General features: G+C 34.1%; 1 protein-coding gene across 1 annotated transcript in view; it reads left to right on the top strand.

Annotated features, from left to right (window-relative positions):
- The window catches only part of LOC149798646 (low-density lipoprotein receptor-related protein-like), a 76628-nt gene extending 62235 nt beyond the window's left edge, over nucleotides 1–14393 (top strand). Inside the window, exons 14-20 of the mRNA XM_089957485.1 lie at nucleotides 1149–1308; nucleotides 1830–1948; nucleotides 3031–3190; nucleotides 6885–6991; nucleotides 8482–8550; nucleotides 9288–9393; nucleotides 9739–14393. Coding sequence (XP_089813611.1) covers nucleotides 1149–1308; nucleotides 1830–1948; nucleotides 3031–3190; nucleotides 6885–6991; nucleotides 8482–8550; nucleotides 9288–9393; nucleotides 9739–10300 — 1283 coding nt within the window. The 3' untranslated portion in view covers nucleotides 10301–14393. The remainder of the gene's footprint in view (nucleotides 1–1148; nucleotides 1309–1829; nucleotides 1949–3030; nucleotides 3191–6884; nucleotides 6992–8481; nucleotides 8551–9287; nucleotides 9394–9738) is intronic.
- Nucleotides 14394–15263: the final 870 nt, after the last annotated feature.

Below are 15263 nucleotides of genomic sequence, written 5' to 3'. Positions count from 1 at the left end.
TTTCATATTTCTCACTATACTGGGTTTGTACCATGTATTCCCCGTGGAGGTCATGTAAACGTCACGTGAAAATAGCAGTACATTTGTCCTGTAGAACTGTCATACACGCCATTATAGTTGATTGGCTTAATAATTTGAGAAGGTCAGAACATAACTGTTTGATATATTTTGAAATATTACGATTTGTTCCGAAATCTTTGAGTGAATCAGATTATGTTCATTGTTTCGTATGAGGAGACTATATAATGAGAATATTTGCCAATTGTTCTATTCTTCAGTCTATGTCAGCTTTGTAAGAGTCGCTGAGAAGGAACAGTTATTTATTTATAATATTGTATCGTTTGATTAAGCCAAGTGGAAAATCTTTAATTTAAATAGTCAGTACCTATTGGATTATGTGAATTTATTCAAGGACTTGAAAACTTAAATAATTCTAATATATTATGTGAAAGTTTCAAGGACTTCAGCGATATTCCACGTTGATAGGATTACCTTAAAATAAAACGATTTGAATTATTAACTGTAATTCTTTGATGGTATTAGCACGGTAGCACAAAACCACATTAGAAATTTCATTTGGAATACCTTTGGACAGTTTCCGGATTTTTGAGAAATTGATAGTACATTTTATGATGGTCTAGGAATTCATACACTGTCAGTTATTTTTAATTCTTTCACTTTCTTTGATTTTATATTTTGCTTAAATAAATTTATATTTTGAAAAATGTAATGCATGTTGGGATTTGTGTTCTGTATTTCTGTAGCGTACATATCCCACTGGGATTTGTGTACTGTATTGCCTGTAGCACACATATTTCACTGGGATTTGTGTACTGTATTGCCTGTAGCACACATATCTCTGGAATTTGTGTACTGTATTGCCTGTAGCCCACATATCTCACGGGATTTGTGTACTGTATTGCCTGTAGCACACATATCTCTGGAATTTGTGTACTGTACTGCCTGTAGCACACATATCTCACGGAATTTGTGTACTGTATTGCCTGTAGCACAATATTTCACTGGGATTTGTGTAGTGTATTGCCCGTAGCACACATATGTTCAACTTTTTAAAAAATTGCTTATATGAGTACGTCAGAAACATTATTTCTCATTCATCTTTCTCATTTCTGTTTTTTTTTTTTCAGCCATTACCCAATATTCTCATGTGGCCGTTGACGTCAGCACTGGAAATTTCTACGTTACTTTGAATAACAAAATTGCTGTCATTAATCCAGAATTTGACGTCCAAATATTAATTACTACAACCTTAACTCCGGGAAAGCTAAAAATTTTCCCCAAACTCAGGTAATTATTCTATCATATTACATAAATTTTAATTTATCCAAAAAGTGTAAGTGTATACTCTTTGTACTTATTTAACCACATTACATTTATCCCAATGAATTGTATGTTTGGGTCATCCTACAGAGAGTAAATATAAGCAAGAGTAAGTATACATACTTCAATCTGTCACACCTTCGTATATAAATTCTTTTATAAAGAGAAATCTAACAATTTCACTGAAATCTCTAAGAGATTGGAAAAAAAATTTAATCGCAAAAAATACCACATATTTAGATGTGTTTCTTGTCCCGATCAGCTATTGTCCACCACCCTGGTGTGTTCCTGTGCAAGACAAGTTACTCTTAAAGCCTTGGTACTAAACAGCCTTTAATATGATGGTGTGCCGCTATACACCAATGACTTAAATATTCTAGGTTAGGTTGACGAATTTGTAATTTTAAGTGTTATTTTTAATGATATGGACATATTGATATTTACCTGTTCAATGATGATTTGAGACATTTTCTTGATGTCTTTTGAAGACAAATGGTATGGGTGGAGGGATCTAAAATCCGCAAGGCTAAAATGGATGGCACGGACCCCAATGATTTCGTTACGCAAGGAATTTCAACACCAAGTGACATAGCGTTCGATTATGAAGGTAGGACATTGTTTAATTAGTTGTTGTTAATCATAATTAATGAGAAAATCTATACACTGACACAGTATATCGCTATCTGGTATTAAACTAGATTCTGATACTGTATTTTATTATCTTGTATTAATCTGTACTCTATTACACTATTTTATTATCTTGTATTAATATGTACTCTATTACGGTATATCGCTATCTTGTATGAATATGTACCTGATACAGTATATTATTATCTTGTATTAATCTGTACTCTATTACAGTATTTTATTATCTTGTATTAATATGTACTCTATTACAGTATATCGCTATCTTTTATTAATATGTACCTGATACAGTATATTATTATCTTGTATTAATCTGTACTCTATTACAGTATTTTATTATCTTGTATTAATCTGTACTCTATTACAGTATATCGCTATCTTGTATTAATCTGTACTCTGATGCTGTATTTTATTATCTTGTATTAACCTGTACTCTATTACAGTATTTTGATATCTTGTATTAATATGTACCCTGATATTGTATTTTGTTATCTTGTCTTCATCTGTACTCTAATACAGTATCTTGCTACATTGTAGTACTCTGTACTTTACTACAATATTTTTATATCTTGTGTTAATTTATACGCTGCTACAGTATTTTGCTATTTTGTTTTAATTTATACTCTGTTACAATATTTGCTATTTTGTATTAATTTATACTCTGTTACAGTATTTGCTATTTTGTATTAATTTATACTCTGTTACAATATTTTGCTATTTTGTTTTAATTTATACTCTGTTACAGTATTTTTGTAAAGTTGACTACTTAGGATTTGCTATGCTTTTGATGAATAATTAATTCTGAAACCCTTGTAAAATGGCGATTCACTGATAATGTTTACCTGGATCAATCTCTTCTCTCTCTTATCTCTACCTCTTTCTCATCCAATTTTCACCACTACCACAACTAATATTATTAACACTACTATCACTGTTATAACTACCACCACTTCTACCTTTACTACCACTGTAGTCTCAGCACCATGACATTTACCACCACTATCATCACTATCAGTGTCAAAGCGAATAGTCCTCCCTTTGCAGATGAAGCTCTATACTGGAGTGACAGAATTCTCGATAAAATTGTACGAACGAAACTGATGCAGGCCGAGAGTAGTGACATTATTGCACGAAATGGTGAATATCCAAACAATATTTATGTGGCCGGTCAGTACTTATATTACACCAGCTACATCAATAGTAGGTAAGTTTGTACTTTTGGTCCCTGGAACATTTTGCACGAAATAAGTAAATAACTGTATACATACATACATGCATACATACATACATACATACATACATACATACATACATATATATATATATATATATATATATATATATATATATATATATATATATATATATATATATAGAGAGAGAGAGAGAGAGAGAGAGAGAGAGAGAGAGAGAGAGATTTATATTCACTCAGTTTCAAGAATGTAACTCGAGTTGTTTTGTGCATAAAGAGGAGTGCTTTTGCACCCAGAGTCCTTTAGCTTTGACCATGTTCCATCATTTTGTGGTCGTTGGAGGTATGAGCACTTCACCGAGTCGGTCTGGCGCTGGTGCATGAGGACTACGAGATATATGTAGTATTGAAATCGTACGTTCGATTCCTGCTTGAAAAGAATTCTGGTATGATTCTATATAAATTTCTTCTATAAAATCATGTATCCTATATCACAATTTTAATTTTGTAAATTTATCCTATTTAAAGAAAGACAACATGTTATGATCACGAATATTTTATACAAATTTTGGGCTAAGGGTGTTCACGTTATAGCAATTCAAACTTGTAAACTGAATAGTTTTCTAACCACACTAGCATTTAATTCGCTATTGGTAGCTATTCGACAAGTACTCTTCAGGCTTGGAAAATATATAAACTCTAGTCAAGAGCCAAAAGGTAGAATAAACCTGCATCAACCTCAATGACATTAAAAACGTTGATTCTTTTAGTCTGCAAAGATAAAAATAAATAAAAACTTGCACAGTTCAAATTACCGACTTCATTCTTTAATGTATCTCTGAATTACGACATTCGCATGAAAGAAGTACCAATGACATCAACATAGTACTATCTCCACATACCAAAATGATCCGTCACCACTGATCGTACGGTAACGACGCGTTAAACGGGTTTAATGTACAAGACCATTTGTAATGCATATTTAATTTGCTTTGTTTGTTAGTTATTTGTTGCTTTTTTTTCCTTCTTTTTTCATTACATGCTATTGTAATATAACATTGCATGTTGGACTTGACCTTGTCCAAAATTGAGTTCACTTCTGCTTGACCCAAATTGACTTTTTTAAATTGATTTCTGTGTAAACAAATAATACATAGCTAAATTATTCTCTATGTATATGGGTTTAAAGTCAGTATTTTATTGATAGAAGTAAATACGTTTATTTGATTCTAGGTTTTGGAATTTCCTATATGAATTTTACATATCTAGATTATTGTTTTGTTAACATCAAGCAATCCAGAAGGATAATTTCCATTTGGTAATAGTTTTTCTTAGAAATTGCTAATTGTGACCTGAGGTCAAGTAGAGAATTATATAATCTTGTAACTGTAGGGACTTTCAATTTGTATTATGTTGTGTCCAGATGGGATGAATTTTATTTCTTCAAATTATTGAATTCAAAAAATGATTATTTTCTCTGGAAATAGAAACGTTCTCTTATAAAATTCTTGGATAAAGACATTCACTGGAATTTATAGTGAATTCAAACCTGGAATTGTATTACTGTGATTCAACAAAAGACTGTTGGCACATCACAACACTAGGAGCTATAACAGACACGTCTTCGCCATCAGTTTTGGATTTATTCTGGACTTCGAGTGAATTTAATTCAGGACTTTAATTACTAGGACTTGTGTCTGTAATTCTTGGACTATTTTGGGATTTTATTCACAAAACCGTAAGTTCTTGTTTTCTTTTCTACTTTTTATTCTAGGGAAAACAATTATTGTTAAATTTTATTGTCTTTCACTCTTTTCTGCTAATTATTTTAAGAGCAAAGACTCGTAACACTTGCATCTCAAGTGATGCAGCTCATAAGATTGCAACATTGCTAACCAAAATTAGACTGACGGGTTAGATATGGACATTGCAAGTAAAACTGTTGCGGTTGCATTGATCTCTCACAGCCGTCTATATAGGCTCCCTCTGCAGATGACCCTACCGGCACTGTGGTACTCGATCTCGAGTTCGCCACGTCTTTACCCAGTGAAAAAAGGTAGAGGTTAGCGAGATGAATACCCCGAAAACTCGTCACACAAACACGCACCGGTAATATATGTCACAGCCAATTATATATATATATATATATATATATATATATATATATATATATATATATATATATATATATATATATATATATATATATATATATATATATATATATATATATATATATATATATATATATATATATATGTGTGTGTGTGTGTGTGTGTGTGTGTGTGTGTGTGTTCTGGATTTTTTACGTAGCATTAACACTTTTTCAGTCATATCGCTACGATGTCTGCAGTGAGGCAGTTTATAGTTATGTCTAGCACTGGGGCATCATGCTGTAGACTAACACTAGCCTCTTAATGCTGAGCGCCAAGCGAGGTAGCTGTTAGTACCATTTTTATAATTCTTTGGTATGACTCAGCCTGGGTTCGAACCTGCGACCTCCCGCATAAGAAGAGGGCGCTCTAACCATTAGGCAACCGAATTGGTAAATGGAAATGGATACCGTCTGAGAGCGCATATCATATTAATATCTTGTAAATGAAGATTTCCCCGCTTGTAAAGATCATATGCACCTAAAAGTGTTATGTTCATGTCAGATAACTTGTCAGTTCGCTGGTGCGCCCATTGCTATATGAAGTGCAGGTGAAATAATTTCATTAGTATTCTTGGCACGCTATACACTATCCAGCCTACTCAGTTATTACCAAGATGAGACCAGCTGTTTCATGCCGAGTAGTCTCGCGATCGGAGTGTAGTTCATCGGATTTCCTCTCTATGGGGCTACCCATCTGTCGATCAGCTGACAGAGAATGTACGGAATTTGCATCTTGCCCCCACCCAGCAGTACTTGTCCCAAAGATCGCTCAGAAATTAAGGTTGAAACCGTATTTTATTTTTATTGATCCCTCTTGTGGGACTTATCCTGGGTCAATGGTCTACGCGATCTCGTCATAGACGTTCCCAGGAAAAGCACGGCGAACCTAACGTGTACGAACAAACGAGGTTGCCAGTATTTCATCAATGTCCAGACAAGTTTCGTCTTCAGTTACGAGGACATCCACATGAAACGCGTATGAGGAGATATGGCGAGTTTGCATAGACTGGTGTCTACCTAACAAAGTTCCACCACAAAACACCCGAGTCAATTAGTCTCGCGCTTGAACCCATTGTCTTAATTAAAGACACTGTTGCGTCACTTCGCTGGCATGCTAAATCCACTTTCTACGGCTTCTATCAACGCGAAATGACGGCATCGGAAAGGCAAGAGATAGTGCATTGTGTTAATGTGCTACAATGCATTAAAGGGATTTTTTTCGGAAGTTTTGGTCATGTGAGCATGTTAATAGTAACCAGAGCTGGAATAGCAAAGCCACGTCATTGTGCATTTAAGTTTTCTCCAAGATCCAGCTATTGCTTCCGTAAGTATATCACATTATAAGAGAGTAAAGATCCGAAATAAAAAAAAATCCAAAACCTATATATACAAAAGCTAGAGGAAGAAGTCCACAAATGCAGTGATTTGTTTGCAATTATTCGAAAGGAAATCATAAATAAATTGTCATGTATGTGTATGATTATTTGTGTTTATCTCCAATTGTATAAAAAAAAACTAATACATTGTGTAATATATGTTTCTAAATTAAAGAGCTGTATATCGGAGAAACAAGATGCCTGGTGGGAAAGATTTTACAGTGATTTTTGACTCTCCGCTTGTAGGTGGACTGACTTCTTTATCCGTATACCTGGATCCAAGTAAGTTTTAAAATGAATTTTCAGCTTTTCACAGACAGTTACTCCTCTATATCTCTAACCTAATATCACTTTCAGAAATCGCAAAAACTATGTTGCAATCATTATAAACCATATATTCTTGAATAACAGCTCCAACAATTCGTGGTGTTTGAGCCAACAATATGCACGAAATTGTTGGACCCAATTCAAGCATGTAGATCAAATAATCACGCCGTCCTACATCGTGCACAGATGAATTGTTGTTATATAAAGTACTTGTTTACGTCTTTGCATCATTGGAAGCAGTAAACTAATAGTAAGGCAAGTAAACTGCTACAAACGCTACCAAAACGAAATGCTTTTTTGGGAAGACCGGTTAGAAAAATACGGAACTTAAAAGGAATCGGTTCACTTTGAGCTGAATTTCGGTAACTATAGGTGCAATGGTATCGTTAAACTACCTTGAAACAGAAGTAAACAGCACAGAGACAATACGATTATAAACTATTTTGAAACTATAAGGATACAAATGTACTCAAGATGGTTTCAAACGACGTTTCAAGACTGGTACTGATCAATGAAATAATCTGTCAAAAGAGAACCACCATTCTCACAAGGGTACAGCAAGATAAATTAAAACATTAATGGTATATAGTCACTAACCTTTGTACACGCTCTCTTCTTTACAAGTGACACTAAGCGTATAAAACAAACTGCGCTAGCAGCTAAAAGGCAGAGAAATCTCATTGGTCAACAGGTGACCCTGTCAACAGAAGAAACCTCAGCCCATTTAACTGGTCCATCATTCCTTTGTTCCTCCATATGCCATGCCTGATCCCTGTGTCATCATACGATGAGTAAAAGTACAAAGCCCAAAATACATTTTTTTTAAATTTTCAGAAGAAGAAAAAAAAAACTAAGTCCCGCAAACCTTCATGAAAATGAACATAATCCCTAACTCTTATTCAAACATGTTATTGCTTCATTTTTAATTAGAATAATCAATGAAAATAAATTGCATTTTCAGCAGCCATCTGAGGATTATATGTACCCTTTTCCCTATCCCATATTTGTTTTCATGAAATCTTACGCAGCCATTGGATTTTCGTTACAGCTGTTTCATCTATGTTAATAAACTTATTTTCAACAAAATATATTCATGCTAAAGTTCTATAAAAATCGAGAAATGAAACAAATATTTGTAAAGTTGCCATAATAATAGGAGATAACTCAATCGACATTTTCCATTACCGATACTACATTATGGTAGAATATTGGCAAAATATTCGATAAAATGTTTAGCATTTATTAAAGAATGGTTTGTCAGCAGTTATTATGTTACTTATTCATATATATATATATATATATATATATATATATATATATATATATGTGTGTGTGTGTGTGTGTGTGTGTATGTGTGTATATATGTGTGTGTGTGTATATATATATATATATATATATATATATATATATATATATATATATATATATATATTATGAACATCTAGATCCTTGTGCCAAAAATAATGGTGGTTGTGAAACGATTTGCCTCCAGGATGGAATGACATGTTCGACAGGTGAGTGTACACAATATTGCATTTAACATTGACAAATACTAACATTTTATTATTTAAATCTTTCAGAACATTTTCCACTATAAAATACTAAATTAAATTGAACCATAAATCATGCATAAAAGTAACAACGTGATTCGCTCCGTGTAAAATGCAAGCGACACATGATGAAAGGGAAAATATTGATGTTGATGAAAAGTGTGAGAGCGATGATGATCATTACCGCTATTACTATTGTTGTTGTTGTAGTTTTTTATTATTATTATTATTATTATTGATATTATTATTATTATTAATTTTATGGGGTCGTTTCAATATTCCAAAACTAAATATTAAAGAAATGTCGGCATATATATATATATATATATATATATATATATATATATCGGGGGTGATGGACACAAGAACTATATTAGTTCTATTCAACGTTATATTGATATATCTCTTATTACATTTTGCCCCAAGTGATACTAGCATGCCCAGAATGTTTCATACATTTTGTTTTAAGTGTTTGATTGCATATGTATGTTGGGTTTTTTTTCCCCTGACAAACAGCTTGTTTAATCTGAAACATTGGTAAACCGTTTTGAATTTGCGCTGTTATCAAATTATATATATATATATATATATATATATATATATATATATATATATATATATATATATATATATATATATATATATATATATATATATATGCTATTAATACACTTCTTCACAAGACCCACTTTTCTTTTCAGCTCCCGATCTATACGTCATCATTGGATCAGCTGCTGGTGGTGGTGGTGGTCTCCTTTTGTTGATTATTGTAATTATAATAGTTGTCGTGTATCTCAGACGCAAAAGGTATGTCTTAGAATTTTCTTTCAGTATTTTACAATTTTTAAATATTAATATGATACAAGATTTCTCATATTCAATAACGTATCATCTGCCGTGCAAGGACTGAAATAATCATATGAATGATAGCACATGGCATCTTACAACATCACCATGTAGAAACGACAGATTACATGCTTGATCCCACAACTTTCTATGCACATAGCCTAATTCTTCAATATCTGCACTCGAATTAAACATTTGAATGAAAACACCTTCTAAAGATACTTAATTATATTATTTAACAGAAAAGAGCAAATGTGCTACAGAAAACAGAACTTCATCCTATGTATAATATATCTTTTGTTCTAGGCCAGCGCCACCACTACGAGGGGATACCCCACCAATCGATGAAGTGGCTAATGGTCAAGGGTCTATTTATACAGAGCTCTCAGAAACTCAGCAACAATACGAAACACTTCCGGAGAGGAATCCTTATGAGTCGAGGATCGTCCATAATGTTGGGGCTAATGGTCAAGCAACTACTTATCTGGACCTCTCAGAATCGCATCGAGAATGTGAAATATTTTCAGAAAAAAATCCTTACAAGTCGAAGATCGTCCATGACGAAAGACCTTCGGGAACCGTCAATGATGACTACCTGACGGCATCAACAACTCGATCATTCAGAGAAGGCCTTAATGACCTAAGAGTGTCACATCCCGAAGAAGACGACAGTGGATACTTAAGAAGCACTAATGACCTTTCCCACAGATACAGAAGTTCCGGTAGCTTGGACGTATCTGTACGCTACCAACCATGGAATATGATGCAGCATCAAGCAAGAGGAAACTTTAATCTGCTAGCCACAAACCCACTGCAAAATCGTCACGATGAGAGAACGTCTCGCTTTCAGACGCAATACAGATATTAGGTGTCTGCATTTTGTATGGGTGTCGCGTACAGTTGACATAATAACTCAGAATCCCATAAACTCTTATTGGCATCAGAAGCTCTCCCTCGAAATGTCTAAAATTGTAGATTTAATTCTCTACAGTTAATCTCCGAGTTTTGGATGTAAATTTTATAAAAATTATATTGTTGACCAAATGTCTGACATTCATGGAGGCTTCCAATACTGTTTAAGGTCATCTACCACTGTTTAAAAGCAATGAAATTCTGCAAACTCCGAAGTGTCAAGCAATTACCAACTTTGCAACATGATGCAACAGCAAACCCATGGAAACGACTGCACTGGGATAACCTCAAGAAACGATGCAGAAGATTTATAATACAACAATATCTCGACTCCGGGAAATTATTTCCTCGAAAAACAATTCAATAACAAATGTATCAAATGTTACAGTGACATCTGTATTATTGTATTGCCAATATCTTTTTGATAGGCAATGTTGATAGATGGTATGGTCTCTGTTCTAGACTCCATATGGTTAGGTAAGACCTTTTGTACCATTCTGTCAGCAGATCAGTTCGTCCAATTTGAGATTTTATATATATATATATAGAGAGAGAGAGAGAGAGACTTACTTAAGGTATATGTTTGTTCTCTTTTGGCAGTTGCACCAAAACATGCTTGTTAACATTTAATATAAATCTCTCACATATAATTACGTATAACTAATATTTCAATAACATGTAGATATTAGCAACCCCTGTAACATAAAATTGGTTTACCTTTCTTAGAATCTAGTTTTGTTATTATGAATAGCTTTCTTTCATGTGTAATAACAAATTTGTTCAAAATGAACCTATTACATGTGAATGTATTTTCACGGAGTTTCAACTGTTATAACATGCCAGACTTAATCTTTCAGACCCACCATACGACCAACAATAAATGTTCCAAAAGTGCATTACACTAACGTAGAACAACATTCAAGTAACTAGCTCGTTTGCCTTGAATGGATCCCATTTGGGCCTACACACAGTGCATAGGATTGCATTATCTATTGCGTCAGTACAGTATATGTAACTTATATAAACCGTCCACATAATCTGTGTCACAGTTAATGTCTCACTGGACAGTTTATCAGGTGAATTTTCATCCAGCAATGACCTATTGCAGAAAAATGAGAATAATTTTACACTGAAGATACAAATAAAAACAAACTAATGATTTTTGTAGAAAGCATACATATGAGATTTTGAGTGCAGCAATCAGGTTAATTTCTGATGCAACTGGTGGTTTTTATACTGAACCAACACTGCCACCAACCCCTAAATTTTACATTCATTTTTGACAGGAAAAAATAGTTATTTTGAATATTTTCCTGTGACAGGGCAGCTAAAAGAATCAGTATGTGCCTTATGCATGAATAAAGTTCACTAGTACTATAACAAATTAGCATACTTTTCATAACCCCTCAACCATCTAGATTTTTAGATATTTACCTCTGTAGCTGACACACGTAATTACGTAAGCCAAGTCGGCTGCTCATTTGCAGCCCAAGTTACGCATTTGATCTCCAATGCTCATCTAACTGTGACAGGCAGTCACCAACAAGCCAACCCATTTCCAAGCCTAACTCAAAGTAAATCTAAACCACATTATATATTTAGCTTATGTGTGAATGTTTAGGCTTATGATAATTAGGTTCATGCCTTCTACCTTAAAAATGGGGGGGGGTCAAAATACGAAATATCCAGTGAGACCTAATAGTTTATTTGCAAATGGCAGATATATGTACGGATAGAAGAGGAAATATACGGCAAAATGGTGGATTGGTGTGATGTCTAGTACTGGGGCATCATGCCACAGACATGTAGCATCATATCCCACCCAGTCACAGTATCCTGACTCCGGGCCTACCAGGCCTAACATTTGCCTCTTAATGCTGAGCGTCCAAGAGAAACAGCTGCTAATACCGTATTTTATGAATCTTTGAAATTACTTAGCCGGGGTTCGAACCCGATACATCCGAATTCGAGGCGGAGGCTTTTAGCACTTAGGCCATCGGAGCGGTTCTGGTGGATTGGCGACTTGTCTAATTGCATTCTTCGAATTCTCCCTAATGCGTTAATGCGAACGAGATAACTTTTGTGGTGGACATGTCCTCAGCGGCTACGAGAGGTTCAAAAGGTCATGGGTGAGTCCACAACTGAAGCTTTGCACACTGACTGCGCACAACGTTGCTGGGTGCAGTATGGTGTCTTTGTTTGATTGTTAGGAAATTTTCGGTAAAGCAGCCACGTAGTCATCAGGCAAGTATTTTGGTTTTATTGCTGGTTCTTTTTAATTCATATCTGTAAACTAATTTTAATCCTGTATGCAGCCCTTTTGAAGCGCAATGTGTACATGTTAGGATTATAAACTGTTTTCACCTACCTTCTATTCTGAGAGAGAAATTGGCGATCGTATCCATTTTTCTCCAGGATTAAGGTAATAATCATGCAAGTTCATAAGTTTTCGTCACCAGTGTGACGAAACTGTTCATCATCTATGTTGAATCTTTGTATAATTTATTCTGAAATAATAGCTATTTTTTATCGTTTGAAATCGGGCGCTAGTTTTACTACTGTGTGTATGGGGCGCTCAGGTTAATCTTTCAGAATTCTTCCATATTTAGTAATATTCGTGAAAACTTAATAGCCAGGTAGTCTAGTTACTACAGACACATTAAATTTGGCATTCATAATGACTAAAAGTTATTTCAACGTTTATTTCCTCGTTATATAAGATAATAGTTCTCACAGAGGGTTTAGCCGATGACACTGTCACTGTGTCGTCATCAACACAGCCGTCTGCTATCCATTGGGAATTTATTATTTCGATAGGCATTATTGAATTTGCTACACAATTACATGTATCATATTGAAATCACAAATTTCCATACATTTTGTACTGGTTGTATCATTTAGATGTCGAAATAATATACCAAACACAACGACACGCTTTGTTACAACAAAACTACACACATTGTAGCATTCAACCCAAGGGACACACTGTTAACATCCGGTTCCAGACTATGTCACTAAAACCACAAACTGAGCAGCAGAGAGGGTGAACAGACCATAGAATTCCGACAAAACAAATAAAACAAACAAAATAAATCATCTCGTAGAAAGGTCAAGATTTTTACAAATGAACTTTTCCTTGAGATGTTTTATTTCTGTAATGACCGATTGTACTAATAAAACCTCAGTTCGAAATAGTAGCTGAAAAAATAAAGTACTCTACGTGTTTATTTATTTTTGTTTATTTTTTTGACGACCAACGTTGGTAGGTACCCTCTCTGCTGCTATTAATTTACCACCATACCAAGTTTGATGAATATTTTTCAACGCGTTCTCGCTGTCGTTTTTCCTCATCTGTTTCATCTTTATTTGTTTCATCTTTATTTGTTCTATGTTTCAAGTAATATTCAAGTTCTGATGGTGGTTTTTCTATTTTTGGATTTATGTTCTTTCTGTGTTTATAATATATCATCAAACTTCTGTATCGATCTCCACCGCAATTTTTGCAAATCTGATATAATCCTCTAACGCCGTTGTTACATCCAACACAACTTCGTGGACCAGCATGAAGGTTTTTCTTTATAAGATAATTATGTTTCTTGCAATATTCTCCACGGCATTTTTTATTACATTTGTTAGTGGTTCCTTGACGCAGCCACGCACAGTTGTTCATTATTTTTTTAATTAAATTTAATTTTATCATCACCCCTGTTACCCAAATATTTTATCAAGACCCACACGATATCTTGTTCTTGGATCATGTAAATTTATTGTTATAAATCCATGCGGAGTAGCTTGCGCTCGTGAGAAGAAATTTTTGAATTTAATTATATCCATGTCACCACCACACCAAGTTTGATGAATATTTCTAAGTGTGTGTGTGTCTACGCCATTAAACACAACTAAAATGTTGCAGTTGTCTCTGATCACCTTCGGAATTTGTGTGTATCGTTGAGTAACGTAGATCACGTCTGTATTTTTATGTCTACCTCGGGAAAATATTCTGGCTGGATTTGATTGTTTATCTAGCATCACATCGTCGTATACAACTAAATTATTAATAAATCCGTCTATGGAATCTACGGATGGTGCTTCATTAATATCGGTTATAAACTCTATAACGTCATTACCTTCATCCAGTAATCGTGCGTTTTCATTGAAATCTTTAAGTACATCATAACATCGTTGATCATCAGCGGATGGTGCTACTAAATACAATTTATCCCATTTCAACCATCTCATTATCAGATTAAGTAATAATTGCGTCTTACCCGATCCAGATGGTCCTATGATAATCATTCTGATGGAATTTGGTAACGCAGGGTGGTGTTTAACTGGCTCTCGTTTTCTTGTTGCTGAGAAATCAATTATATCCATATATTTTATAACATGAATTTATATTGTTTACGTTGTAGAGTTAAAACTCCAACTACTGATTTAGCTACGGTTACAACAAAAAATAGAAAAATAGCGTACGGTGGAAAATGTTCTATATGCAGTAGAAAGAAATTTTCGTTTTTACCTAATAAGCGCGGTGGTGATATTGCTAATTTGATGTCAAAGTTTCCAGGTACTCCATGGGCTAAATACAGCGGAGAAAAACATCTACCGGGATATAATTATTGCGGTCCTGGTACCAGACTTGATATCAGGCTCGATAATCAAGATCAACCAAAACCAGGCGAGGAACCAATAAACGCTATTGATCGAGCTTGTCATGTTCATGATGTAACTTATAAAAGTCAAAATCTACAACATAGGCATATTGCAGATGTGAAAATAATTCATGCATTAAATTCTATAAAAAAAATAAAAATATTAGAGAATCATTAGCTAATTGGTTAGTAAGATCCTCGATGAAAGGTAAATTAGCGCTTGGGGCTGGTAATTAATAATGGAATTAATTTATTATTCACCAAGAG

Source organism: Sinohyriopsis cumingii, chromosome 5, assembly GCF_028554795.1.
Source record: "Sinohyriopsis cumingii isolate HCF-2022 chromosome 5, ASM2855479v2, whole genome shotgun sequence".
Classification (NCBI taxonomy): Eukaryota; Metazoa; Mollusca; class Bivalvia; order Unionida; family Unionidae; genus Sinohyriopsis; species Sinohyriopsis cumingii.
Note: the sequence above shows the minus strand (reverse complement) of the source record. Positions and strands in the feature narration are given on the sequence as shown.